Here is a 27811-nt window from a genome sequence, read left to right on the forward strand (position 1 = left end):
CATAATACCGCTTACACTGGAGCAAGGTGCCACCAGTTTATTATTTTCATGATGAGAAGCTGTCCCAAAGCAATCTGCATTGAGTAACAGTGCTTGGCAGGTGGCAATCAAGCAGTAGATAGGCACGACAAGTTTTATTTAAAAGACAGCATTTTTACAAGCCTGAGTGAAATACACAGGTAATTTCTGCCATTCTCAGCTATCACCATGTTTTCCTTGTAGAATACAAGCTTTCACTCGAGGTCAGAACACATATATTAACTCCCCCTCTTTTTACCCTCCAGTAACGTGAACTGAAAAAAAAATTCTGCCTAAGACATTCAAACTCGGTTTTCATAATGATAAAAAATAAGAACCTTTCTAATTCATTAGCTCTTTTAATAAATTTCAGCAGGAAATAACACTTCTGGTACTTTTCTCATCCTTATAAAAATAAGGGGATTGAATTCCAGGCATGCTGCTCGTTGAACATGATAAATTTTAGCAACGCTAGTAGCTACGATCGTAGGAAAACACCTACTCAGTGCCTTCCCTAGAGGCACAGTGCTGAAGTATTAGCAACATTGCTTATTGAATGTTCTAATGCAAATGGGATATATAATTTTGTAAACAGGTTAATATATGACTATGGAAAGCTAAATCAGTAGGTTAATAAAAAGGAGGGTCACAGCCACAGCCTTGTGGCACAGCCTTAATTTTCCCTGACTATATGCCTTTTTTTCCCCTACTGTTAACTGCCTAAGGGTGAATTTTATATGCTAGTATACAGCAATTACTGCCATACAGTACGGCTGCTGCCACAGGTTGCACTGAAAAAAAAGATTCCTCTGAGTGGTCACACCAAGATGCATGTCTATGTATTTGGTAAGAGTAGATAATTCTCTACACTGTAACGGTTTTTCTTTGCCATTCAGGAACATTAGTGCCTCGACCAGTACAACTAACTTCTTCAGAACAAGTGGTACGTTCAAGGCACAATTCAGTACAATTATGTAATCCTCTATTTGAGCACCTTTGCCACAATGCAAAATTCTGTGTAAATAGGGAAAGTAAAGGACAGCTGAGAAGAAGCGCTTGGAATTGCCTGGGAACTAAAACTCTTGCCATAATTGTTAGCATGTATTGAATACAAGTCAAATCAAGTAACTGGAGAGTGGATTATGATAGCCAACAGAGGTGTCAGCTCCACAGAAACAAAATATGCATCTTGTAACTGGGACTGCTTCTTGCATCCTGGCCCATACTATGGCTAGTGCACCTGCTTTTGTAACAACTTAAAATAGGAATTTCTGTACTGCAACACAGAATCTCTTACAATTAACAAATGAGGTAATATTTGGAGAGCATTCAAAGAGATGTGCTCTGGTTTGGAAGGTGACTACTTAATGCAAACAGAGAACAGAACAGGCATTACATTTTCATACCCCCAGGCCTAGGAGTCTGATTTGCTTTCCCTACACTTAGAGGGTTTTGCATGATGGACAGTCTGCATGGGGACAACAACAGGTAATTGTAGCAAACATTTGTCATGCCTTGAGGATAAACAAATGAGATAAACTTTTTTGAAAGGGAGGGGAGAAATAAACAATGCTTATAAAGCAATGGGAATCTCTGCGGCTTCTTGTACTCAATGCTACACGTGGACCAGTAAGTGATAAAACCCCATACTCTTTCTGATGCACCCACTCCCTTTCAGCTCCTTGGATGCATGCTGCAGGAATGCATCCTCTTCAGCAGGTGGGTGTAAAACACTGGTGGGGAAAATGGCATTTTGGCAGAGAAGGGTGTGAAGGCTTTGCTGATGTGGGCTGCTACTTAGGCAGGAATGACAACTCTGTTCATTTGGGACAGAGAGACCAAGTGCTCGCAGCGCCCCTGGGTTCCATGTCCATTTTGGGCACATCCTGGCACACAGCAGCCACCAGCAGGACACTGGCGTGCTGACCTCAGCGGCTGGAGGGAATGGCCATGCCCTCATTTCCAAATCTGAAATTATCTGTTTGCTACAGAGAGCACCAAAACTGACTGAGCTCAAGGTTCTCCATCCTGCTTTGCTGGACATGTATCTAGTATCAAGTACTGTAGTACCACTTTGTGCGTGCCTCTATTTTTTATCACTTTCTGTATATCACACTTTGACACAGAATAGGATAACTGCATGAAAGAGAGGTGGGATTTTCATGGGTAACACATTATCTGTACAGATTTATTATATTTTTTTAGATATGCGTATACTCCCTTCAATACAAGGGAGAACGTAGCAAGGTACAGACAAGAACACAGTAATTTTCAAGGCAGCATCTTCAGGGAAAGATTTAAAACCAAACCAACCCAAAACTTCTGCACATTTCCCTGTGAAGATCAGGAAGTTCTCTGCTTCAAAGAGTGCATAATAGTCAACTTTTTCCTCAGTTTCTTTCATGCTGATTTTGTTTCAAAAAAACTGTGAAGCCTCCTACCATATATAAGAAATCTCATTCTTTGCCCTCAGATATGAATAACTTTCACCCAGAGATAGGGTTGATTATTTTTGTTACTTTTTTAATAGAACCTTCAGAAAACAAAAAATTGCAATGGCTCTAGATCGCACTTTGTTCTAGTTAAGATAACCACTTACCGTTATCAAAACATTTTCTTTAGCTTTATGATAACTTGCAAAAACCTTGTTAAGCAGGTTTTTTTCACGTATCATAAACTTGGCTCCAAAACTAAAATTATACTTGATTTGTATGTGGAAAGAATTGAGCTCAGACCTGTGCTTAAAAGCTTAGGAGAGACAGGTCTACCTGGCATTTTGCTATTAGCTGTATTGTTTTGGAGGCAGATGATTTTTAAGAACATACAGGTATTTTCTCATGAACAAAATAATGAATGCAACTTAATTAACACGTGTAGCTCTATTCATATGGAAGAGATTAAGTACCTTGAGGAGTCGAAAGGCTGTCATCCAGCACGTTCTGCTTTGCTCATCTTCAGCACACAACAACCTCAGTTCCTTAGTTTCATTTCTCACTCTGTTGGGCTATAAAGTGTTAGAGAGAAGTCAGAAATATTCAGCAGAAAACCAGCGACATTGTAGGTTTACTGCAGAGTAAAGGCAGGTACATTATTAGTCTAAGAACTGGCTAGAAAAAGCTCACACCACTCTGAATTGAAGCTCAGGAGAGACCGAGCATGCTTTGAAAGAAATTACTTTCTCAGCTGGGTCCAGTAAGATAAACGTTAGTGCCTGCTTTGAAATACCCTGCAGTTCCAGCACTTTACAGGAACAAGGTACTCAGGCCATGCTAGAACCAGAACCAAGGGGTTTGATGGTTTGGGTTTTTTTTATAACTGTGAGAAGTTTTAAGAGCCCCCATTTCAAGATGAAGAACCAAAGTTTCCGTAACTTAAGGTCACTGGAAGTCTGCTTCCATCAGTTCAGGATCTGTTCCACAGCTGGTCTCTACCCTCTGAGGCAAACCCATGTTGCCTAGCTCTGAAACAGATGCTAGGAAGGAGACTACTTCACTGCTGTCAATAAAACCACCTCCCAGCCTTATTTTCTTCTCAGAAAATTACATGGAGCTTTGGAATACTTTCCAAACCTATCCATCAGCACAACAGTTTTTAAAATCCTCAAAGGCAACTGCTTATTCTTATTTCCATTTTCCAAGACAATCTTCTTTAAATAAATGCAAACCTCTACCCCACGATAATGGTACAATTACACCCGATCAGAGTGTGATCCTTTGTTGCTATATAGTTTTGGTACTCACTGTCCAGAGAAACTTTCCTATTCAATTAGAGTACTTGGAAAAAAAATTTCATCTGTGAGGTGAACCAAGGCCACCTCACAGGCACACCATGCTTCAGCACTGAGCTGATCTTGCACAGAAATTTCCCAAGCCAAAGGAGCACCAGATAAAGTGTTAAAAGTGTCACATAAAATGATGGCAAGATTCACAGGACATGCCTGCCAAATGAAAGACGTTAAAGATCAAGTCCTCATGACAGAAATGCTTGCAGAGTTTTACATACAAATCTCGTTTAGCTGGGGGTTGGGGGGCTCTGAGCTACCAAGACCATCTTGAACTTTGGAAGAACTTAATGAGAAGAATTACCTTTATACAAAATCCATACTCTGCAGGGGCATTGTACAACTTCTTGCCTGCTATCAACGAGAAGATATTGCTGTCTTCTAGGTCTGCCAACAATTGCAAATGTCTTGGCTCCTAGGGAAATGAAGTGTTTTATCATAGGTAAGTGTAGGATTTTGGAAGATCTTGCCGCGAGCCTTGCAATCTCTAAAGACCAACCTCCAACAGAGGGCACTGTACGAACACTGTGCTCCTCTCAGGCAGCCTCCAGTGGACACCGCATGTCACCTTTTAAATATCAGCCTACTAGCAGAAGGTGCTTTATACAAGAAGCTGACAAAATACTTATTTAAACACATCACATTAAAAATGGCATAGCCTATTACATTGCTCCAGACAAATCGGAAAGTTAGATAGCATAAAATATTGTTTAGGGTATCATTTAAACTAAAATCATGAACCATGTGCTTGGAGAACATGATTTCCCTTGCCAACCTTGTTAGCACCACTTCAGCTGCCACAATTATGTTGTCTGGCTAGTTTGGTTTTGCTATATAACAATACTATATAGCTATTTTCATGCACTGAGAGCCCAGGGTCATTTGACTATGGCTTGCTTATCCTTTTCTATGTGATAAAAAAAGGGAACACTGTGTGCAGATATTTAAAAAACAGCAAAATAAACCCACTGTAAAAGCAGAAAATGCTTTCACATAATAGTACTGTGCAACTTCTTTTTTAATCTTACCTTGGAAGTTCCTTTTGTAGAACAATAAAGTCCTGATCTCCTCAAACACACATACAATTTCTTCCATGATTTCCTACCCAGCTCTTTCACATGCAAGAAACCTTGAATTTCAGGGCAGCTACTGGAGTTTAAAAAGTTCTGTTGGAGAGGAAAATGTAAATGAGGATTGTGTCCTACGGATGGATCATAAAATTGTCACTGTATTTGCAGAACAAAGAGGCAAATGGCAAATCACTTTGCTGACTTGGGGTGCAGTTTCACATTATGCTTAAACTGACCTACATGTTTAAACTGATTTATGACCAAAATGGGTATTCCTGCTCCTCCCATTATGTCTACCTAGCTAACTCCTCCTGCCACTGACATTTTCCTGTTCTCTGTGTCAGTGATTAAATATCCAAAAGGCTAACTAACCATTTCTCTGTATCCCCATTCTTCTTGCACTTGACCCGAAGGGACACAAAGTAAGCTTATTATTTCTTAAAATAATACCTTGTCACAACAATTCTGGCAAGTAGTCTAACTTGGAAACATTGGCCAAAATCTGCAACTTTATCCTCAAGTTTTAGAATGGGAACAGCCTATTTCAGGATTTCCCACATTGAAGTCTTATAGAGCACATGCACCTGTCCCAAGACAAGAGGTATGACAGACAACAGAATATTTAACTCAAAATGAAATACAGAACAGCCAAGTAACTGTCAGCAATTATACTAGACTTCAAGATCCAGAAGTATTTAAGTTCTTGACATAATTAGAGGGACCACATATGGAATCATTTGATTTGTGATACATTAAAGGAAGTAAGTATTAACTATGGTTAGTGAATTGATGGATTGCTCCCTTATTACAATGGGCCAGATTTTTAAATGACAGAGGGCTTGCTCAGTAAGTTAAATGCCAAACTAATAAATTCAATAGTAGGAAGAAAAATGCATAAACCTGGTTGGCCTAATGCCTCTGCAATTCTTAAAAAGTTTTGTTTTGCTGTTATTTGACAAGACAGTACCCACAGGAAACAATGCTCTGTGTCAGAATTCTTAGTTGCATTAAAACTTTATTTTTTTTCCAGTCCTCCTCCCCATCTTATGTAATGGAATGGAAAAGAACAGTCAATTTTCTCACTATTTGTACTATGAATCCACTCTTCAATTGTGAAAGGGAAAGACCAAAAGGAGAATATATTCTACCTGTCCAGCTACATAAATCAAAGTAAACTAAGATGCAAGCTTTTTTGCTTATCTGAGCCAGGCTGATACTAGGGAAAACAGATCCCGGTGTTTTTAAGTCTGTTGGTAAGACTAAAAATACCAGCTCCTAATGCAGTGTACGATATTGTGAGATGATATTTAATACTCTCCCCTACTTCATGTGTAATTAAAAACAGCGCACTTCCTCAATGTTGAGCACGTTTGAGCAATGTTTGAGGTGGCCTCAGATGCAACATGCTTAATGACTTCAGGAAGCTTACCATCAACAAATTACAACTATCACTGAAATTATGAAAAATGGTTGCATGTTTTTTAAAAGGAAAGGGGTACTTAATACAAATGCTTTAAGGAAGATTGGTTTTTATGGTTAAACAACAAACCAAAGAGAATGTACCCATCTTCTTTCCCCCATCCTCTTGTGCTGTGACTTATGCTTCTCCAGGACTGTACTTAACTGAGCCTTCTCAGATGCAAACTCTTGTATCTCACAAGGTTGTAAGGTTTTCCTTTCCCTACTGATTGAGTTACTCTAAGTTCAAAACTTTTCCATCTTCAAGAACATCTTGCTCTTTTAGGGAGTCCAAAGCAAACTCGATTCTCCATTTACACTCCATTTATACCACAGTCCAAGGTGTGAACACCTCTGTTCCTACCAGTCTGTGGCAATACCTGTTCACATCAGTTTTGTCTCCTGATTGCAACCTCATTGCATGTGGCTCATTTTTAATTCCAGAAATTGGTTTGATTTTTGTTTCGTTTCCCAGCTGAGAGTGGATGCTAACGTTTTAAACTCTTCACAGTGAACCCAGAGCCAGTATTCAATGGATTTTGAAGTGGTTACAGGACAAAATGAGTGCGCTAGTTCACAAGCCAGTGGAAACACTGTATTTAAACAGAGAGTCAGTGCATATTTGTAAACATGCGAAATTACAGAAATCAAGCTAAATCAGTTATTTGTATGTATATTTTCTTCATGTACTTGTGCCTTCTGCTTTATAATTTTCCTGTTATTCGTGGTACTGTCTTCCAGGCATCACAGTCTTATTTTCTTAATATAGTACTCTTTTAATAAACTGTGTTTTAATTTGGCCTCATGAGTTGAATGTTCCCTATCTGAGAAAACAACTAAAGTGAAAAAGATTTAGACTACAGGGTTTAGATCAGAGTGCTTAAATTAAGAAGTTTAAATGAATGAGTTACTGGGTCAGAGAGGTAGCCCACCCTTCAGCTCTATCCTTGGAGGCCAACCAACTGTGCCACCACCACAGTTCCTTCATGAGCAAACAAGAAACTGTAGAGCGACACCAAAACTTCAGTATAAACTCAGTGCATGTGCCACTGCCACACAGATTACACAACTCTACCAACACATATGCATAAGGTACGTAACCCTGTAATTTAGCTTGGGGAGCTTTAAATGGGATTACTTTGCAAATACTACACACAATTTTCTGTAACTACTTGCACTTACTTCTTGGGAATTATTTTTCTATATAAAAGAGCAGCTAGTTGGCTGAACCATGGGGAAGTTGGTCCTTACTGTTAGTTCTCGCCAAGCACAAACATGGGACATAAAAAGCAAAAGCAAAACCTCTCACCATCTTAAGCCCATCTTCTAATGTACACATGCATTTTTACACTTTCTCCTATGCTATGATGTGGAGTATAGAAGAGGACTTCTGTTTTGCTTTTTATAAGGTATATTTGTTTTTCTAGAAATATATTTGCTGACACTGTTTCAGGAACAACATTAGGTGGCAAAACCGTGTACCCATGGAGTAAGCTGAATATTAATGGAACAAATATGTATGAACATAGCTATGAATACTCTGTGTTTATAACTTACACCTCAATGCCACTGGGTAGGATCTTTGTAAATACTTTCAACATTAGTACCATAAGCTAACTCACTACGCTGGTGTTTCCCCAACCACCTATTTCCAGACCTTTGAATTCTCCATTCCCTCCTCTCAACCTCTCCCCTCCACCTCCAAAACCTTCTTTGTCCATACGGATAACTTACAGTACCTGCAAAAGTTGTGACTGTGGGATACTGCCATTTGTTTGCTGGCACCAGGCAACCATTTGCTCTGGAAAGAAATTCTAGACACAAAAAGAGAAGACAGTTGGAAGTCACATTATATTTGACCACTTTTACATAGAACGAGTGGAATTTTCTTCCAGTCCTTCATATTTTGAAACTATCACTCTTAAATCCATTTGGAGATCCCCTGACATAGAAAGTAATACTAGGGCTTTCAAGTGCAGTTCTTCTCTTCCTTCTGCTCACCAAATGCCCATGCAGACAGAAGGTGGATTTTTAAAATATCTGACATACAGCATTTCGTAAGTGTATTTTCCCATCACTTCCTTTTCTACTGAGGGCTTTTGGGGATCTCTAACAGCCTCTACTTTGTAGAAAGGGACAGGATGAATGCTCCTGCAGGTTGAGTACACAGTGACTCCTTGCTTATTGCATATTCTGCTGCCAAATTTCTGTGCTTCCTTCTCCGTCCAGAAAGGCTGTTCAGCCAACAAACTCTGTAACTCCACTTGCCCTGTGGAAGATGCACAGCAGGAGGAGTAACAAGTTTTCTCTATCCTCACTGCGGTAAACTGGATGCAAATGCACTAAAAGACATTTCAGGCAGGGATGCTGCAGGATCTCCAGTATGCACACCTTTACCTTTGATAGCACTCTCTTTCTATCCAAAATACAGTTCTTCAGTGATGTATCTGCTTGACCCTAAAACCTGCTCAGTCCGAATGAAGGGCCATTTGCAGATGTTAATTTTGAGAAAGAACTCGTGTGTGACTGTTGATGCTTCCATTTGGTTGTTCAACAGCCAGGTTATGCTCAGGGCTTGAAACCCTTCAACCTGTTAAGACAAAAGCCCTTTGCAAAATCTACCCCTATATGTTTGTATTTCAGGGTAACATAACACAGCCCAGTGCTTTTTCTTGTGAGGATAGGTCCATGAAATGAAATAATAAAAACTGAACGAGGACACATGCAATAATTAGGCTCTGTGTTGCACACCCTGCTTCACGTGATAGATTTTTAATAATCTCAAAGCAGACATCTACCTTCTTTCCCCCATCCCACAAACACAGAAGCAAATATTGTTTAACACACTAACAGGTGCTTCTACAGAGCTTTTTTGATTTCAGGCACCCGGCACATATCTCATTCATACTGAATCTTTCAGTGATAAAGGTCAGACAGTTTTCTGACTGTTGAATCAATGACTTGACTTCAGATTTATTTCTCCAGTTCCCCTTTTCATTTGACGTGTTATAAAATGCCTATATAATTTGGTGCACTGAATTTACCACACACAGCAATTACATTAAGTCATTCTTGAAGTTTTTAAACATTATTTGAAGCATGAAGACATGCAGAAATGCCTGAAATAAAACAATGACTGATTATAGTAAGATGAATCACAACAAAAACATTTCCAGTTTAGAACTTTTGTCACTCTTCAGGCAATATAAATTTCAGCCTTTAGGGCATAAAGAGAAGGGCTGAAGAGGAATTGCCCTTCTGCCAGGTAAGTTGCACAATGAATTATGAAAGCTAACATTTACCAGCCTCTCTTGAGTAGAAACAGTGCCATATGGCAACAGCTAATGCAACGGATAGGGAGCCTTCGCATTCTTACACTAAAAGAATGATTTATTCTCTGATTGCAGGAGCCTGGGACTGAATGCCAAGCATTCTGGGTTTTACTCCCATGCTCTGTTATTAATTAAAGTATACCACATGAAACCAATGTGCTAGCTCCTATGATATCAAAATTCCTGTACAACACTCAGACGTTCATAGGTTATCAGATGGGAAGATCAACAGAAGTGAAAAATTACAAACACTCCATGTGCAGAAACATTTCACACAGAAAGTCAAGGCACAGCCTCTGAAACAAGCACTAGCAGATGACAAATGTACATGCAAGCACACATGTGAGGATGCAGCGACTGTGCATTAGTGTCTATGAGGAAAGGAATGAATTTATCATCTGCAGTAACTTCAGCAATGAGTTTTCATGTGACCTCAAGTATTTTTTTTTCTTCTGGCACCACAAATGCCTGACTGACCCAAAATCTGTTCTCACCTAAACCACCTCTGGATTATCCTTCTTCAACTATCTAGATGGGTCACACCAGCTGATATCAGTTCACGTCAACAGCCATTCCAACTTAATTGTTTAGATAAAATGTGAAAAGTCATCCCCAAATAAGAAGTTACACTGCAAACAGTTTAAAATTACAACATGCAAAGGATTTTACAAATCCAGGAATAAGTATAGCTATGACATACAATACTTTTTAAGCATGGATATACATGAGGACATAAGAGAGGGTGAGTTACTATGATTAGTAAAGAAGTCAGAGCACACTAGTAAAGCACAGCCATAGGTGAGACACTGTTCAGCATATATAATGATAAACTAGAAACTCCTTGTATGTAGTAAGTGCTTTAGGAGTTACCCAGAGTGTTTTTTTAAAATACTACTGTCAGAAATTAAAAGGTTTGGAAACTGCACGCTATGCGATCAATTTGCTTCAAATCAAGTAACTTTGAAGATAATGAGTAAATTGCACTTCTGATTGTTTTTCTTAAACCAACAAAGATTTCCCTGTCTTGGTCATTCTCCAACATAACAATAGCCATTTTGAAACAAGTATTTTGGTAACTTGAAAACATTTGAGGTTTTGGGTTGGGAGGAGAGTACAAGGAATTTAAACACTGGTTAAAATTCCTTTGGAAAGAATTCTGTTTGTTGGTTGCTTTTTTTTTTAATAGATGTTTAAGACAACAGCGCCCAGCAATGTTATTGCAATCCATCCATCTCTCTGTGGTGTAAACAACGAAGTAACACGACTCACCATGGGATTTTTGAAAAATTCATATTTTGCGTAATTCTTCCTGAACAAAAATTTACTTTCACTTCCCATTGTGGACTCAACTTGAACTATGAGCTCATGATCTTCCAAGCACCTCTCTGTGGAAAAAGAACATGATGTTAACACATGGCCATCCAGCAGAAGCAGCAAGACCATCTTCCAAAGAAAGGAGTAAAACAACCCAGTGTAATTCCGTTACCTTTTAAGAAGTTAACAAAACATATTATAGCTTTCAAACCATACTGCCATGAGGCATTTAAAGGAGCTAGGGCGTTAAGTATTACAAAGTTTAACGTTACATGGCAATGTTATTCAAAGATTTCCTACATCAGGGCTTCATAAGCACAGACTCTGGAGAAAGGAAAGAATGTAACATTTTTTTGTGTGCAGTAGCTTAAACAATACACACAGACTCTTCTTTTGGTGCTGGCTATATGCTGTGGAATTGGCAAGGTAGACAGATATAAGGGGAAAAAAGTTGTGGAAAGGCCACTGTTAGGTCTTGAACTATCACAGAAATACAGTGTCCTATTTGATCACACTCTATAAAACCAGTTCATTTCAAGGTGAACTGCAGGCCTTTATTGTAGATGCTAGACAATGGGGTTTATTATGAAAGAGGTCACAGGATCTACTTTACAGGAATACTGACAGAGACAAATGTTTTGTACACATGACAGGGCAATTTTCTGCTCTAGATTTGGTTACAAGGTAACTCCCCATAACCACCACTCCTTTGGTCAAAAGAATGGCACATCAAAGCATGAACAGATAGCTTAACAAATCCAATTCACTGAAAGCAGTAACTCGAAAGAAGGCAACTGGGCTAAATGTGCACTACTTCGTGAACTCATTATCTCGGCAAATCTTCAGAAGTTTCTGAGAAAATATTTAGTAGGTATTTTTCAAAAGTCTTAATAGTCAGTACTTTCATCCCTTATGTAATACGAAATAAAAAATTAGGTCAAACAAAAAATAACTTTTGCAAAGCTCTATCCAAAATGCACGTGACTTGCTGGCCAAAGATGTTTGGCGAGTCCCTTTTCCACTTCATGTTCCTGCATCCTTGCATTCCCACGCTTAGAAATGCCAGGCTGCCACCCAAGTTCTCTTGGGGTGTTTTCAGGATAGAAAGCAAGCAGTCATTGTATCTCAAAAAGTAGCAAGCTCTTGAACATCACTTGAATTATTCAATTTAGCAGATTAATGTAAATTCTTTGATTGAAAATTTAACCTATCTCTGGATAATCCCATTGCCTTTTTCACCTGCATTTAGATTATCAGTCATCACCAGCTCACTGATGATTTCAGCATTTACTGTGCATTTGCAATGTCCAGCCTTGCTACAGATTGTGTTTCAAGGAGTTAACTCTGCAGATTTTCTATACTGGGCCACTCTCAAATAAAGAGCTGCTGCTTAGTGCATTAACCATAACACCACTTTTAAGGGATAGTTCTTCGATTAAGGTATGTGACAATACCGCTGTTGGTAGCAGTTCAATAGGACATTTTGCACCACCTGAACATTTATCACCTAAACCTCCACACTGTCAAGGGGCTGGGCTCCACAGCTGAAGTTTCAGGTATTGCTGCTGATCTATTGCTACTGTCATGGTTGTAGGCAATCAGCTAAGTCAAATCTCCTCCACACTGTGATGAGAGGATGATGGGCCTATGAGGGTGGAGGGCCCTGCTGTTTTTTAAATTATGCTTCCTCCAAAAAACAGTTATGTGGGTATGAATCTTCACCACAGTGTGAACCCTGAAAGACTATGTGTCCTGCTACTACCTCTTTCTGTCATTGCACAAAGTTGTGATCTTCGCTTTCCTAACGGACTGAAGATTGCTTGCTTAAGGGCATGGACAAACCACGTCCTCTTCATTCTGTCATTTCTGAGGAAATGCAGTATAGATGAACATTTGTCAATTTGTTCTGTATTTTGATAGTCTGTGTAAATATACCCAGTGACTGTTTCTTAGATGCTTCAGGCAACTGTCCTAGATGTATTTCTTTATTAAATAAAGACCCTTTTGAGATTCTGTGGTGATACTCCTGCTGATTTAATGTTTACATTTTCATTTTGTGGTGAAAGCCATCTTGAGGAAAAGGTGCAGCATTTCATAGTACATGCATTTAAGAAGGATGCTAGTCTTGGTCAGATTGCTATTACTTCATAGAAGTAGTACACTTGGGAAGTCCTTGGTAATTTGCCCTTGGTTAGTACAAATGGGATGAACTGCCACTTGACACACCAGCAACTCAACATCAGCCCTGCTTTGCGCTTCCTACTGGAAAACTAGAAGCACAAATGTCAGTCTATTAAAGTTCAATAGGTCAGTCTGTCTTCAAGTGGCATTGCTGCTGAAGCGACCAGAAATGCCTCCTTTTAGATTATCTGATAGGCTCAACTCAGTCTCTACACACTTCCTAGAACAGGACAAACTTTTTTTTTTTTCTTCCCCAAATTGCCCTGTATTATTATCTGAACTTCTACAGAACTGTAGAAAATTCAAATTCAATTCACCTGTAAACAAGAAAATCTACGTACAAAACTATGCAGTAATTATTTCTTCTAACCCTACACATATTTCAGAGCCCTACTACTTTTCTTTCCTGCTTCAACTATGTTAAGTAAGATGTACAGTCAGCTCTGGAGCTGTAGGGATTCTTTCAGTGTCCAGACACGTGCTATCGTGACAGTCTGTCTTCACCATTATCATTTCTGTTGATGTCCAATACAGATGTCTCAGTCCCTGTCCTAAACTGATGATAGTTAAGCATGGAGTAGCACATAGGGAGAATACCCCATTTTATGAAAAGGTTAGGTGTATTTCTAGTCGAAAATGACATAATGGGACCAGTTCAAGTTTCACAGACTGCTTAAATCTTGACCACAAAGTGGTTTAGATACTAGTGGTACAGTGCAGCAGGAACCATTTCCAGATGTTAAATCTAAGCAAGTCTGATGGCAAATTGTCACACCATTGCCTCCAGTGAGAACACAAATACTTTGTGCAGTCCAATAGCTCTTTGAAGTTATTTGCAAGCACATGTGTTACTTGGAATACACTTGACTACGTGTGCAAAGTAAGCAGTCAGGTGAAGGTTCCTTAAAAATTAAGACCTAGAAGATCACCACAATAATAAATATGCAACTGGCTTCAAAAATTTGCTCTTGTCCTCAGTCTGCCCAAGAGTAAATACATGAACTGGTTCTGCAAACTGAGCTCTTTTGGAAAGCAATATTAGGCAAGACTGGGGGTGGGGGGGTGGGGAGGGAAGTGAACTTAATGAAGGAACTTGCCTCTTTTGGGGGGCTTCAAGATTACTGCCTACAGCATTAAGTCAGCAAGGATGTCTTGAGTAAGAAATAACGTCTTCTGGAAAAACAGAATTCTCACTGCTCTTAAACTGTATTTCTTTCCACACTGTTAAGTATCTATTCACTATTTCATCCTTATACTAGCAATCTTATCTCTAGAGGGAAAAATTTGGAACATCAGACAGCTCATAATAACTTCACCTAAGGTGCAGACAGATTACTACCTTGGTCGGGCAGCCTCTGAAATGCAGAGAAGCATTTAAGCTACTGAGAAGCTAGAAATAAGCAGCCATGTAACAAAAACTGCAAGCAAAACTGGGTGGATGCATGAAAGTTGGTATTTAAAGTTTATTGAATATGTGACAGTGTATACTTTAGTCCCAAATACAAGAAATTGCATGTTGTTGTCTTCCATTAAAAGAACTCTTTTATTCCTTTTCCTGTCCACATCCTTTCAAATATGTGAAGTCTGTATCATTATATCTTTTTTGACACTTTAAATACTTTTTTCCTTGTCTGTTCGCTTTACACCCTCAAGGACTGCATTACTTTTCACAGAGATCCACTGCGTGGCCTACAGAAGACAGCCCTGGAGCAGTCAGTCCCTGCAGAACAAAGTTTGGTGGCTGCTGAAGCCCCAACCTGCACACCCCATTTCTCTGGGACAGCCAGGGCCCCGCTTTGTGCTTCAGTGTGAAACAGAGGTCCAAGGCAGGCAGGTCCCCATGTATATAAATGCAGCCCGATAAGTATCTTGCTCTTTTCCCATCATTGTTAATTACCAAGTTATTTGTGTGTAAACAGAAGCTTTTGATTTCCTAATCAGCCTCCTGCCCGATTCATTCAGAGATGTCACACACCAGAGTTTGACAGCACAATTAGTCACCATGGAAGCTATTGTGATGTCACAAACACTGAATTGTGGCATCACTGAATGAATCTGGCAGGAGAAGGATGTTGGTTACAAAGGAGAAGGCTTCTGTTTACACAATACCTTGGTAATCAGCAATGATGGGAAAGAGAATATAGAAAAAGAGAGCCTGGTAGTTTAATGAGCATTGATAAAACTGAAAATTTGTAAAGGTTGTTAGAAGCGCGCATGTGGCATATTAAGCTACGGAGATAAAGATTCTGTAATTTATACCTTAATTCTTCACCTCATCCTGTGTCCTCAGAACTGAAAGTGTATCACAGACATACACAAACGAGCGTTTCATGTTAATTTTTTTCACGTATTTCTATATTAGGAGAGATACCCAATAAAACCATTAAACAATCAGGATATCCTATGATTTTAATTTTTTTTTCCTGAGTGCTATTCTGTAGAGCAGTGAATTTATCTGCGTTTAGCAGCATCGGTTTAGGGCACTACATCTCCAGCAAACTGTTTCCTTTATTTATTTGTGAGGGTTCTGAATTACATTTTTCGACATAAAAAAAACCTCTGTTAGCTACAGATAGCATTCACAATTCCAGTGCTGGTGATCGCAGCTTATGATTTGTCTTTCTTGATTTTCTAGAAAAAAATCCCCATGAAGTATATCAACTAATACGCCAAATGCTCCACTTTCTAAAGCGTTATTGTATGCGATGTAGAATTATAGATAGCGTATCTGAGCGATACGCAGTTGCAAGCTGCACAGCATAACCCTGCAACTAATCAGTGCCACAAAATAACAGGAAAAGCAAGACTGAATAACATGAGATCCTTTCAGGTACTGTAATTAAACCAATTCACCGTGTTATTTAATTCCCCACAGTTTTTCCTCTTGCTGCCTTCTTGAAACTGTAACCATGACACCTTAATTTCAATCAGGTGGAGGAGCTGCTGCCTGGAGAGCAGATGCCACTGCTGGTCCAGAAATTGCCCATGGATTTGCGGGTGGTGCCACCATTTCTTCCCTGCCTGAAGTCAAGTTTAGCCAACCCCCTCCCCCACCTCAGCATGTCTAGCTTTCATAAGCATTACTGTAGGTATGCAAAGCTGAGTCTGTTCACCCAGGTCTCCCAGCTGGTGATGAGCTGAGCTGTTTCACAGGACCAGTGCTCTAAGGATCAAGCTTAATTTGCCTAAGCTGTTTATTTGCAATAGCTTCAGACACAGCAAGGTAGCAACAGAGCGCTAGCGTGAAGATTAGACAATTATTTTTCTCTTTTATAATAAAAAAACAGAGGATGGGAAATAAGGACTTAAAATGGCTTAAACGCTTAACACATCAAATTGGAACACACAAAAAGCACGTATGTGACTTCAGCTAATTGTACAAATAAAAGCAGTGGAAAGAAAACGTTCTGGCTGGAAGCACATTAATACGAATTACACATATTTTATGTTCCCAGGTAACCACGCCACCCCTTTGACCGTTCCCTACCTAATCCTAGGTGAGGGTGATGCTCCACTAGAGTCCAGCTGTTATCATCCACACAATGACTTTTGTAAACGAGCAGCTGACAGAGGTCCCTGGCTGTCATGTCTGCTAGAATCTCGACCACTTTGCTTGTTCCATCTTCACTAAAGACTTTTACATCCTGCAACATAAAGGGTACACTTACAAATCAACAGCTCTGAACATAGGCAAACCACACAGCTACTGTAGAAAAGCATCCTCTTGGTGTGACGGTTCCAAGCACCTTGGCAGCCAGGACAAATGACATGGGTGATTCACTTTATAGCACTTTCTCTTGATGCCCCCTTGCCCTATTTCCCCTCCCCCCTCCCCAACACCTCCCTGCACTGAACAAAGATTCAGCAGGGCTAATATGACCACATACACAGAAAAAGTGAGAGAGCAGGTTCTGTATAAAGCTGTGTAAGGTAAGCAAACGTGAAACAACATCGAGAGAGTACTTCGGCAACAGTGGGCGAGAAAAATTGCATTCAGTCAAACACACACAATTTTCTTTGCGATCCCATCGGAGGCCTCTGAACATTTACAGAGGAGCAGGCCAAGACCCCGAAGATTAAAAATGGCTCTCTTGTTCCCCACGAACTTTTGATTGTTTCGCTCGGGGAAGTCCCGCTTGCAGTTTGCCGGCGGATCAATTAGCTAGCACAGTCCACGCATTTCTCTCCCTGCCCCGACTTCTCTTTTGATCCTAGCTTGAAAGTAGTCCGAGAGCGAACGTGCATATGCTGCACATCCTAAATATTAATGGAGATGAGAGAACAAGTCAGGAACCTTCTCCCCACCTCCTGAATTATACAGATGCTTTCCTCTTTGCATTGTTCTGCTGAAGCGAGAGACACTTGCCGCAAAATTATTTCTCCGGGCGAGCGTGCAGGTCCGAGATTTAAATCAACTCCGCGTTTAAAACGCTCCGCATCCTAGCGAGAGAAGGCAAATCTAACAAAAACCTGGAGGGTAATTTGATATGGAAAATCTTACCTCAACGGCACGTAAAAGGCAGCAGTCGGAAGAACAAGATGGCATTTTAAATAGAGATTGCCTCTTGAGAGAGAGTTTGTTCTCTGCCTCCGCCGACCCTTTGTAGCCTACAGCTGGGCGCCCGGGGTGCCGGCGGTGTCCGCGGACGGCGGTACCGTACCTGTCACGTAGCCCCTGCTATGGGGACTGTTTCTGGGGAGGGAAACAACTCTGCCAGAGCTCCACTCAAAGGGTTACACGCAATCTTTGCGGTAGTGAATCAAACCACACTGTGTAGACCAATCCTAGCCCTCCCTCCGACTGATGTAATCATTTCCCACACACTATCAGACTTCCAAATTATTCCCGCCCCCCCCACCCCCCAAAAAAAAAGAAATTACAAAGGAAATTTGTTTTCATGACCACCCACGGGCGTCGGAGACCCCTCCGGCAGCCCCGAAGTTCAAAGGCGGGGGGAGCCGAAGCCCCGCCGGCGGAGGCACGCGTGCTGCCCCAGCGCCGGCGCCGAGCCTGCCCGCAGCCCGGCCTGGCAGCGGCTGATGTCATCTGCCTGCAACTTAAGCACTTGAACTTCTCCTCCCGCCGCTCCCCGCCGGGCTGGGCTGGCCCCGGCCCCGGCCCCGGCTCCGGCTCCGCTCCGGGCCCCGGCGGCCGCGGGACGCGCTGGCCCCGGGCTGGGCGCTGCGGGCCGGGGGCGAGGGGGCGGCGGCAGCGCCTCCCTCCCTCCCTCCCCCTCGCTCCCCGGGCTACGTACGAATTCAAGCCCGGTGAGGGAGGAGTTAAAGCCTCATCTTGCCCAAGTGACTCAAACCCGCGCGTTCAGGAAACGGCTCCCTCTGACAGCAGGGATGAGCCAGCTCTTTCCGAAGTCGGCTCCGGAGGAGCGGAGGGGAGCGGAGGGAGGGGAGGGGAGGGGGGGGAATCCCGGTTGCCGCGGCAGAGCGGGGGGGGTGTGTGATGCGCGCTGGACAAGCCGCGCTCCCGCTCCTGCCAACACTCGGCCAACTCCGAGGCGCGCTCGCACACGCAGACATCGGTCCGGGGTGTGCGTGTGTGTGTGCGCGTGTGTGTGCGTGTGCCCCCGTGTTTCTGCCCTGCGGGCAACTCTCCCTTCCGTGACCAGGGCCCCAGGTCGCAGCGCGACGCAGCCGCGCGTTACCCCCTCCCTCCCTCCCAGCGTGCCGGCGCTCCGAAAAACCAGCCTTCAACGAGACAGAAAGTTGCCAGTTTACTTGTTTTGGGTTGAGCGGGGAAGGGGGAGGGAGTCTTTTTTTTTTTTTTCTCCTCCCTCTTTCTTCTACTTTTTATCGCAATAGACGGGAAAGGAGCGACACAACCGCAAAGGTGGTGGTGAAAGAGCTCCTTTCTACTTTCGGCTTACTCTCTGCATGTAATTCCACTTTCTGTATTGAAACTAAACTATTGTGGATGGATTTGGTGACATCATTCCTTCATTCCTCCGTCACCGAGGAGCACAGCCCTGCTCTCTCTGCCCCAGCCTTCCCCCGGGAGCCTGCACCAGGCATGTGCCAGCGGAATCGCCACTTTTGCAACACTTGGAGCACAAACCCCCCTCTTTTCCTTCCCCGCGGTTTTGCTGGGGACAAGGCAGCGATAGAGGATGGGTTGCACCTGATTCTTGTCACTGCCAAATCCCAGAAGAGAGGGAAAGCTGATCTGCTGAAGGTGCCTCTCAAGGCTGTGCAGGTGGAAAAAAAGAGCACCGCAAGACAACCACCACACTTTTCCCTGCTCCCAAGCACCTGAAGACTTGACAGAGTACGGCCACTGGAGGAAAGCTGCAGCTGTCTTTGACGCTCATTCATGCCATGCTCCCTCGGTATGAAGTGAAGGGGTCAGGGGTAGGTGTCCCACCCTCCCCCTCCCTGCCCAGAGTTTGAGCCGATGCAGCTCTCCTGGTGCGCAGCAGCATCTCCAAGCAGGTACGGGACACACAACGGCTGTTGTCCGGTGTGCGGCTCCGCTGTAGCGCCACGTGGCCTCCTCCCGTGAGTCAGGCCCTGCAGGCAGCACCCCACTATTCCCACACAACTGGGAGGGACTTCGGGACAGGGGTACGTTCATTCGCAGGGCCAGTCAGCCAAGGGGGTTTTCAACGGTGCCTTTAAAGCCCCAGGACTGGAAGGCAGTGGGTGGACAGCGTGAGCGCAGAAATGAGCAAGTTAACTTCACCGACTATTAATAGTGCTGTGTTTGCTATCAAGGACAGCGCAAGGCCGTGTATCACCACTGACATCACGGATATAAAAGACTGCATCAGAAGGGGATGCAATGGCCTGAACTGAACCCTGCCCGAGAGGACAGGAGAGAGACAGAAGTGAGATGAAACCCTGTGCCTCTGCGGAGGCAAGGGTGCAACGGTCCCTAAGAAGCTTAGGCAAAAGGTAAGGGGATTTAACGCCCCCACGCAACGCAGCGCTGCAGAGCATGACGTATAACCACAAACACGAAACCAGCTTGATGACAAAAGCTTCAGCTCAAACTTTCTGACAGTTTCTGTGATGAAAGAGGCAGGTAACAATATTCCTGTATCACAGAGAGGACTTTAAATTAAAGTCAAGAAAGTCAAATCCAACCTTCTCACATTTCTTATCTTTTTTTTTTTCCTTCTTTTTTTTCAAGGAAGCATCTCCTACTTTAAGTTTTTAAGGGCTCCCTATCTACAAAGGAAAATGAAGCAGAATTCACTCTGAATAAAATGCTCCAAACAGCCTGAAGATGGGTTCAGAAAGTTAGTCTGACATTTTGCCCTGCATCCCTCCGAGAAATGCAGTGAAATGCAACAGCAGACTGCCTGCAACAGTGATTTACAAAAGGCCCTAATTACGTCAGCAGCACAAGGCACCTTCTATTCAAAATTAAGGTTAAGAATGCTAAGCCAACCAGAGCACTATATTGGCTGAACATTCAGTGCTTTACAGTGCAAAGGAGCAGATAACAGACTGCACCATTGTTCTGGGAAGAATCCTTCCCCCAAGCTTTTTTTTTTTTTCCTTTTTTTGAAAGACAGAAAGACTTAAAAATTAAAAATTTAAAAGAACGTTAATATTCATCACTTCAGTGGTTTCATATAATGGGTTGCATATTTTGAGTACCCTCATGGCTGTTTCATCTTCCAGCCTCAGTTCCTCACTGCAGTATTTTGTGTGCATCACGTAATGCAAACATTATTAGGAATGAGGACAAATCCTGCCCCCCCATTTGTGTCACGGTCACATTGCTGCTTCTCCACTTTTCTATTTGTGCTATTTTTTCCTTTTTCTGCAAAAGAAAACCTATGACTGTATACAATTATCATAAAAATTCACACTTTTAAATGATGTTATGCTGAAAGTCTTCAGCAACAAACAGATCCAAATTTGCATTCTACAAACTGAAATGAATCACGGTGTAATTTGTATCAGTGCAAACCAACCTTTGTTATCCTGGAATATGATTCCAAACTAAGTATAAGGAGAGAGTACCTCTGACTGAAATCTAATAGATAAAAGGTTTCAGTACACTAGTTCTTCAAGAGTTTCCCTTTATAAGAGATGAAGATCAGAGACATCACATAAAGCCATTAAAATACACTGAAGAGTCGTTACCAAGAGCTGTACAAACTGAAAATCAGTCCAGCAAGTTTTGACTTTCACCTCCTGATTTCACTCATCAAGATTGTTCAGACACGAGAACAGTACCATCAGTGATGTAAATAGAAAGAAAATTGAATTGAAATGCATGTACCTTGTGCAAGCAGAAGGAGTGATTTATTGCAGAAGGCACCTATGCACCAGGCAGGTACTTGCTGTTTTCACTGGAACCCTGTTTTGATCATTTTTCCGAAAGCTTTCTATACTCAAAGCTCATGGGCTCACAAGAGCAGAGTCAGTGTCCCTGGAGGAATGGGGAAGCTTTCAGTTAGGATCAGTCAACTCAAAGATGCTGAAGACTCAAGCTCTGCATGCAGGTTACCCTTGAACTGCTATTTGCCTAGCTGAAGAGGTAACAAAAAAAGGAAGAGTTTGCTTCCTAAAGTTGCAAACCTTTGATAAAGAAAAGCCTCTAAGCATGCTCTGTGCACACCTGACAGGCAAGCAACTCTCTCAACCACATCTACACACTGGAGCACCAGCCAGTCCCCCCTTACTTACCCAGCAGCTTTAAGGCAGCATTATAAGACATGGGAATTTCAAGTGCTGCAATGAAATAAATATATAGGTCAACCCGACGGCTCTTTTTGCCTCCTCTGTTGCACAGCTCGTGCAGGAAAAAAGCTCTTCAAACAGCAGCAGTAGCAGCAATACATTGCAGATAGGATCACTTATATACAAGGCATCAGACGATACTTCGTTATAAGAGGAAAAACAACTGTGAGTTATTTGATCATTGCATTTTTTTCCTACATATAAACATAAAACCCTAGGAAATGCTGAGGTTAAGGTTCTCATAGCAACATTAACTCTCTCCTCTGGCATATACTATATTTAGGTACACATTTGAAAGCCTACGAACAACAAAGGAGAACAACTGTAAGATCAAGATCTTAGTCTTTGACTTTCATATTCAGAACAGTAACCTTAAAAAAAAAAAAAAAAAGGACTTAAGTTGACCATGTTACAAAACCCTGATTCTGTCCCTCTCTGCTGGGCTACTGAATTTTAAACCCATTTCCATGAGTCAGAGGAGTAACTTGACTCAAAGGGGAATCACAGAATCATCATATGTTCAGTGGTCATCAAACACCAGTGCTGAAGTCATGAACTCTGTGAGGGTCATACCAGCGAGACGGGTTTTGGGAATCACAGCACCACGGGCAGAGAAGGACAGGGCAGAATCAAGTCAGCACCAGTATTTGGAGGGTTAGCGCTTCCAAACCCATCATGTACGAACGCCCAGGCCCACGTTCACCCCAGGTAATTTTAGAGAGTTAAATTCCATCTGAAGCTAAGGGAGAGAGATGGGATAACTTTAGATCTAAAGCACATGCCAAAGGCATTTGTGTGTCTCTGCTAGCTGCAGAGGGAATCTAGGCTCCTGACTCTGGACTTCAGCTGGATGCCGTAAGCTATATTGGCTGAATTCAGGCCGTGGTGACTAATCAAGCAAACATGTCTCTCTGCGCTATTGGCATAATTACACACTGCAACTGTTGACACTTGAGCTTAAAAAAAAAATAAGCAAAGTGTGTGATGTTGCATATGCACAAACCACATTTGAAAAAACACATATAACAAGCACATTTGGGGTACTATTAAAGTTTAAAACTTGAATATTGTAAAAACAAGCCAAAGCTTTTCCTCCTCTCTTTCAAAACTACATGTGAAAATGGCTATTTGTTATGGAGACACCAGATGAAGTCTATATTCACTATCTGTTTGTCTTCTCAAAACTTAAAGTACTGATGTCTCTGTATAGGTTTAGGATTGTATAGCAACTGCATTGAAGCTTCAAAAAATCTCAGCTGTTTACATACAAAGGTGTGAACTGTGTAATGTACTTTTAAGAAAAGACTGTATGGAGCATGTTTTCAAGACATAATCATTGCCTGTGTGAACAAAAGATTTATTCCAACATGTGCTCACATACTTAGAGGCTGAAGGTTTGGAAACTGTAAGTTGCTACCCTATAATTTCCATATTTTACAAATAAATAGCAGAATGCACTTTTAAGTGATACATGCCTACATACAGACAACACACTGATTTTGTGAGCGTATCCCCAAAAGCTGTTTCACTCTTTCCAACTTTGGTTTAATGCTCATGTTCAGATAAATCATTTGACATTCATGTCTTCCCGCTTGATTCCTTGTTTGCCTCTCATTTTTAGGTAAAGAAAGGAGAAAGACTAATTTTCAATCCTTTTAAGATTTTTTAACAATAGGCCTTTACGAATTTTGCTGAAGCTTCTGGGTATTTGCAGGATGCTGGAAGAGAGAAAGCTTGAGAAGCAGTCTGGATAGGCTTTGACACAGTACCAGTCCACACCAGTGGGAAGGCAGCCCAGCAACAGCCAGCTCACCCAGTCCTGAATCTGGGGGTCCAGACTCTTCCTGCGCTTACCGCACTGACAGCTTACATCATCTTCTTCGCCTTCATCCTCCCCCACCCAGCATTTACCATTAGTTTTGATTGTAAGTCTGTAAATGAGCTCCACACAGCTCCTCCCAACAGCAATTGCTTTTCATGCAAAAATCCTTTCTAGTTTTGAGATCCTTTATGTACGGAAAAAAAGATAGTTACAGGCACCGTTACACTCCTTTCATTAGGTAATGAAAGACATTAAGTGGTGTTGCTGGCATTAACCTTTATCTTTCATATATTTTATTGTGCAATTTATCCCTAGATAGTTTGCAATCTTCCTCAGCTGTGCTTACAGAATGCATTATTTATTGTCTGAATTTGCTCCAGGAGAAAGGTTTAGTAGAAAAGTTCTTGCAAATACAATTTAAGTCACTAACAACTCTAGAGAGGGTAATACAAAGAAAAACCATAATAATTTCTTGATTAAAATTCTTAAGTAACCAAGCTAGTTACTGAGTATTTTAAATTGTTTTGCCATTATAAATTACTCTGCAGAAAAGGAATTATTACCACATCTTCCTTGCTGTACAGGCTTTCAACCACAAGAACCACATTAATTTGAAGTTTGGCAGACAGTGCAACAAGGCTCCAGGGAGCAGCTTCCCAGAGGATTTAGAAAAATGGTGCAGGTCCTGAAGATGGACGGGTCCTTCTTCCCCAGTAGGACACTGCAGCAACTGCAGCTAAGGCACTTGCCATCTGAGTGCCCAGGCCACCCTATGAGCCAGAAAGCCATTTCAGCATAGGGTCTGGCAATGTACAATTGGCTTCTCGCTCTGATTTACTATTGTCCAACTACAACTTCTACATGAGTAGTCCACAAAATTTCCTTTCCCTTACATGCTTTTCTGAGGGGAAAGGAACAGAGAGGTTACAGAGTAGCAAATAGGAATGCCATTAAGGGCTGTATATGTAGTTAAGACTCGGCTCCAGCCCTCTATTTGCATGCAACAGTCCAGCTGCGTATTATTAGGAAGGGGATCAGAGACCACTTTCAAAGGTGCCTTTGGAAACTGAGGATTAGGATTTGAAGATATGTGCATTTTTAATGCATGGGAAAAACCTTTAGGGCAGTGACTGTCTCTTATCTGATATAATGGGACATTGGGATTTTTGACTGTGGTTGATATAATAACAGAAATAAAATAAAACAACAAGCCCAGCAATCAGGGACAATGCCAAATAAGCTATATTTGGAATGTCCAGACATGACAAAACAAACACATTATTTTAAGAACCGGTAGTTATGAAATTTATCTTGAACAACTGCAATCCAATTTACCTAGTCTGGTAGCAAAGGAATCTAAGCAAGCATAAGATGCAAAACTGAACAGAAATTACAAACTTAGAATTCAATACAAAGGAAGACAAATTAGACTCTCTTCCTGCTCTTATTTCTTCCTCCCTTCTCCCAAAAAAAGTAATCACAAGGAGTGAAAAAGCCAAGGACTTAAGGACTTGTGAGTTTGTTCCCTGGTGCTTGCAAGTACAGAGTTCCTAAGGTATTCTCCACAGCCCTGAAGGCTAAAATAAATTAAAAAAATTAATGAAAACAGGTTCTTAGCTGAAGCCCCAGCTCCTGGATCTGACAAGTCTTGACAGAATTGACAACAGCAGGATAAAAAGAGTTTTCACGACATGTATAGAGGTGCACTAGATTAAAAAAAAAATAAATCAATTATCAGTTTTTACAAGAGTCCCTTTATTCCCCTCCACATCCCAATGAACCAACACTGACATCCCAGACCAGGCAGTTATGCCAAAGCTCCCGGGAGAGAAGGGGGAGGTGGAAACTAAAACAAAAAATTAAACTTTTAAGGAAAAACTACATGAACTTAATATGCATAGCTTGATCAGAGAAGAATCAAGTACAGTATATCACATAGATACACAATACAGGGCTACAACCAACCAAAGTGTGAAAATACGAAGATGAGAACAACTTAGGGCAGTGAAAGAGGTAATGGTAACTAACGGAAAAAAAGGCAAAACATGGAGAAAGACAACTAACTAACATTGGCTATAACCTCCAGGCACTCAAGGGAGGATGACCATTTAATGATGGGAACCTGAAGTATAAATACACTATGAAACTCACAGCCTTAATGGCCTCTGTGTGCTGAAATCCCAAAAGCTAAAGCACACCTTCGAAATATAAATTTCCGCACTCTGATAGCATCAGTTGCAACCCACAATAGGTTTTCCCAGTAGGCCTGAGTTCATACTCCTCTGACAATAAAAGAGGGGTGCTTTATAACGAGTGGGTGACAGGCTTAACTACAGCAGCATGGCAAAGCATCCCTAATGTCCAGCCGTCAGCTGCCTCCTCGCTGTACAGTATTCAGCAATATTCCTTAACTTTCCGTCTCCCAAGCTACCGGCTCTGGAAGCCGGCGATTTCAAGCAGTGAGTATCAGCTAATTGTTGCTGCCTGCAACGTTCAGGATGTTTTATGGGTCAGTTTGTCACACGCACACAATAAATGCTTTTAACAGAGCTGCTCGCATTGGGAGAGTACTTCTGTGCAACTGTGCACGCATCAATTGTGTGGCCAGTATTAACCCCCTGCAGATCTTCGCCCAGGAGAAGTTATGTCAATGGGAGAAGAGGGCTCATGTTATCTTCTCCCCGAGCCATGTATAATTCTCATTTTCAGTAATTGCTTTAATAGAAATCTGCTCCATAGAACCGCTCTGCTGTTTAATTTTTGGTAAATTTAGGTATCAGAGGAAAACAATGGTTTTCTTCAAATACAAGAAGAACGATGTATCAAAAGTTTCCAGGGCTGACGCAAAATTTGGGGTTATGTCATCATGACTAAGCTGGATATTCTCTCTAGCCCCACGTAAACCTCACTCCCTTCCAACCTGCTAAGAATTGCCCATTTTCAGTGGGAAAAAAAGTGAGAAAAATATTGGCAAAAACCCAAAGACAAGCATACAAGAGATTTATTATTATACAGTGTCTAACCAACCCACCCCAAAACACCTAGTGTAGAGATCCAAGTTACCAAGAAATTTTTCACATCTCTCACTGCTCTGATTCACTGCTGCACCCATCCATCCGTGCATGCTACAGCAGGACCAACTCATGAGTTTTAACTTCACAGCAAGTGCTTCTAACTTATCTATTTCTGAGTTCCCTCTCCAGGGCTTGCTTGAGACCATTTTTTGCACACCCCTTCCTCCTAGGAGGGGCATCACAAACAAAAAAACAAACACAAAAAAACCCACACAACCCAACCCTTTGCTTAGCTTACAGGGACAAATTCCCTGCTGCCATGGTTACCACTCCAACTTCTCTTGTGGAACTAGAAATAAAAAAAAAAAAACACCACCACCACCAACTTCCCTGAGAACAGACGGCTATATAATGTTAGCTTTCCCTCCCTCCCCTCACTCATCATTGTTAGCCACTAAATCAGCTACATCTGGCATATTTAATTTGGACTAAATAAAATGTCACTAATTAAAAAGATGCCGAACAAGCAATCCATGACATTATAGAAACAGAGAGCTTAGTATCTGAACACAGCCTATTAGGAACTGAAAGGATTCAGCTAGTTTTTACCAAAAGCTGAGAAACAAAGGCAACTAAATGGTCGTCTATACAATCTTACTCACTACAATGTCCTCTAGAAGCTCTCCCCTATCGTCTAGGTGTACTGAGGTTTCCAAGCAGTAATTCCTGGAGCAGCAGTGGCTCAAAAGTGAAGTAGTTAGCTCATTATAGACGGCATTATTCAGCTGGAAGTCTGCAGACTTCATTCCAACTTTTAAAAAGGTTACTTTGCTAAAGCTACAACAAATAAGATGTTCATCAGACATGCACACAAGTTGCTTTAAAGGACCCGTGGCCACGTAACTGTCTCTGAACAGTAACAGCCTCTTCTCACTGCTTTCAGCAGCATAATTTGAAATACCACGTAATACTTCATCCTTCCTCTCTTGCAACTCCTCTCCTTAGACCGTTCCTGAAGACTAATATGTCAGCCCTCTGCATCTCCCATCTCAGGTCACAGCATGGAGATCTAAGTGTTGCTTTGTATTGCTGACCAACACAGCTACCTGTTT

The 27811-nt window shown here is 41.7% G+C and overlaps 1 protein-coding gene across 6 annotated transcripts in view; it reads right to left on the minus strand.

Annotated features, from left to right (window-relative positions):
* GRB10 (growth factor receptor bound protein 10) overlaps positions 1–27811 on the minus strand; it is a 150285-nt gene that overhangs the window by 9682 nt on the left and 112792 nt on the right. For 5 of the 6 annotated variants that reach the window (XM_074875018.1, XM_074875047.1, XM_074875011.1 and 2 more), the window contains 6 exons: positions 16642–16798; positions 10929–11044; positions 8067–8141; positions 4828–4965; positions 4104–4214; positions 2924–3022 (listed from right to left, as the gene is read on the minus strand). In XM_074875018.1, coding sequence (XP_074731119.1) covers positions 2924–3022; positions 4104–4214; positions 4828–4965; positions 8067–8141; positions 10929–11044; positions 16642–16798 — 696 coding nt within the window. The remainder of the gene's footprint in view (positions 1–2923; positions 3023–4103; positions 4215–4827; positions 4966–8066; positions 8142–10928; positions 11045–16641; positions 16799–27811) is intronic. The other variant, XM_074875038.1, reaches the window with a different exon arrangement.

Source organism: Strix uralensis, chromosome 1, assembly GCF_047716275.1.
Source record: "Strix uralensis isolate ZFMK-TIS-50842 chromosome 1, bStrUra1, whole genome shotgun sequence".
Classification (NCBI taxonomy): Eukaryota; Metazoa; Chordata; class Aves; order Strigiformes; family Strigidae; genus Strix; species Strix uralensis.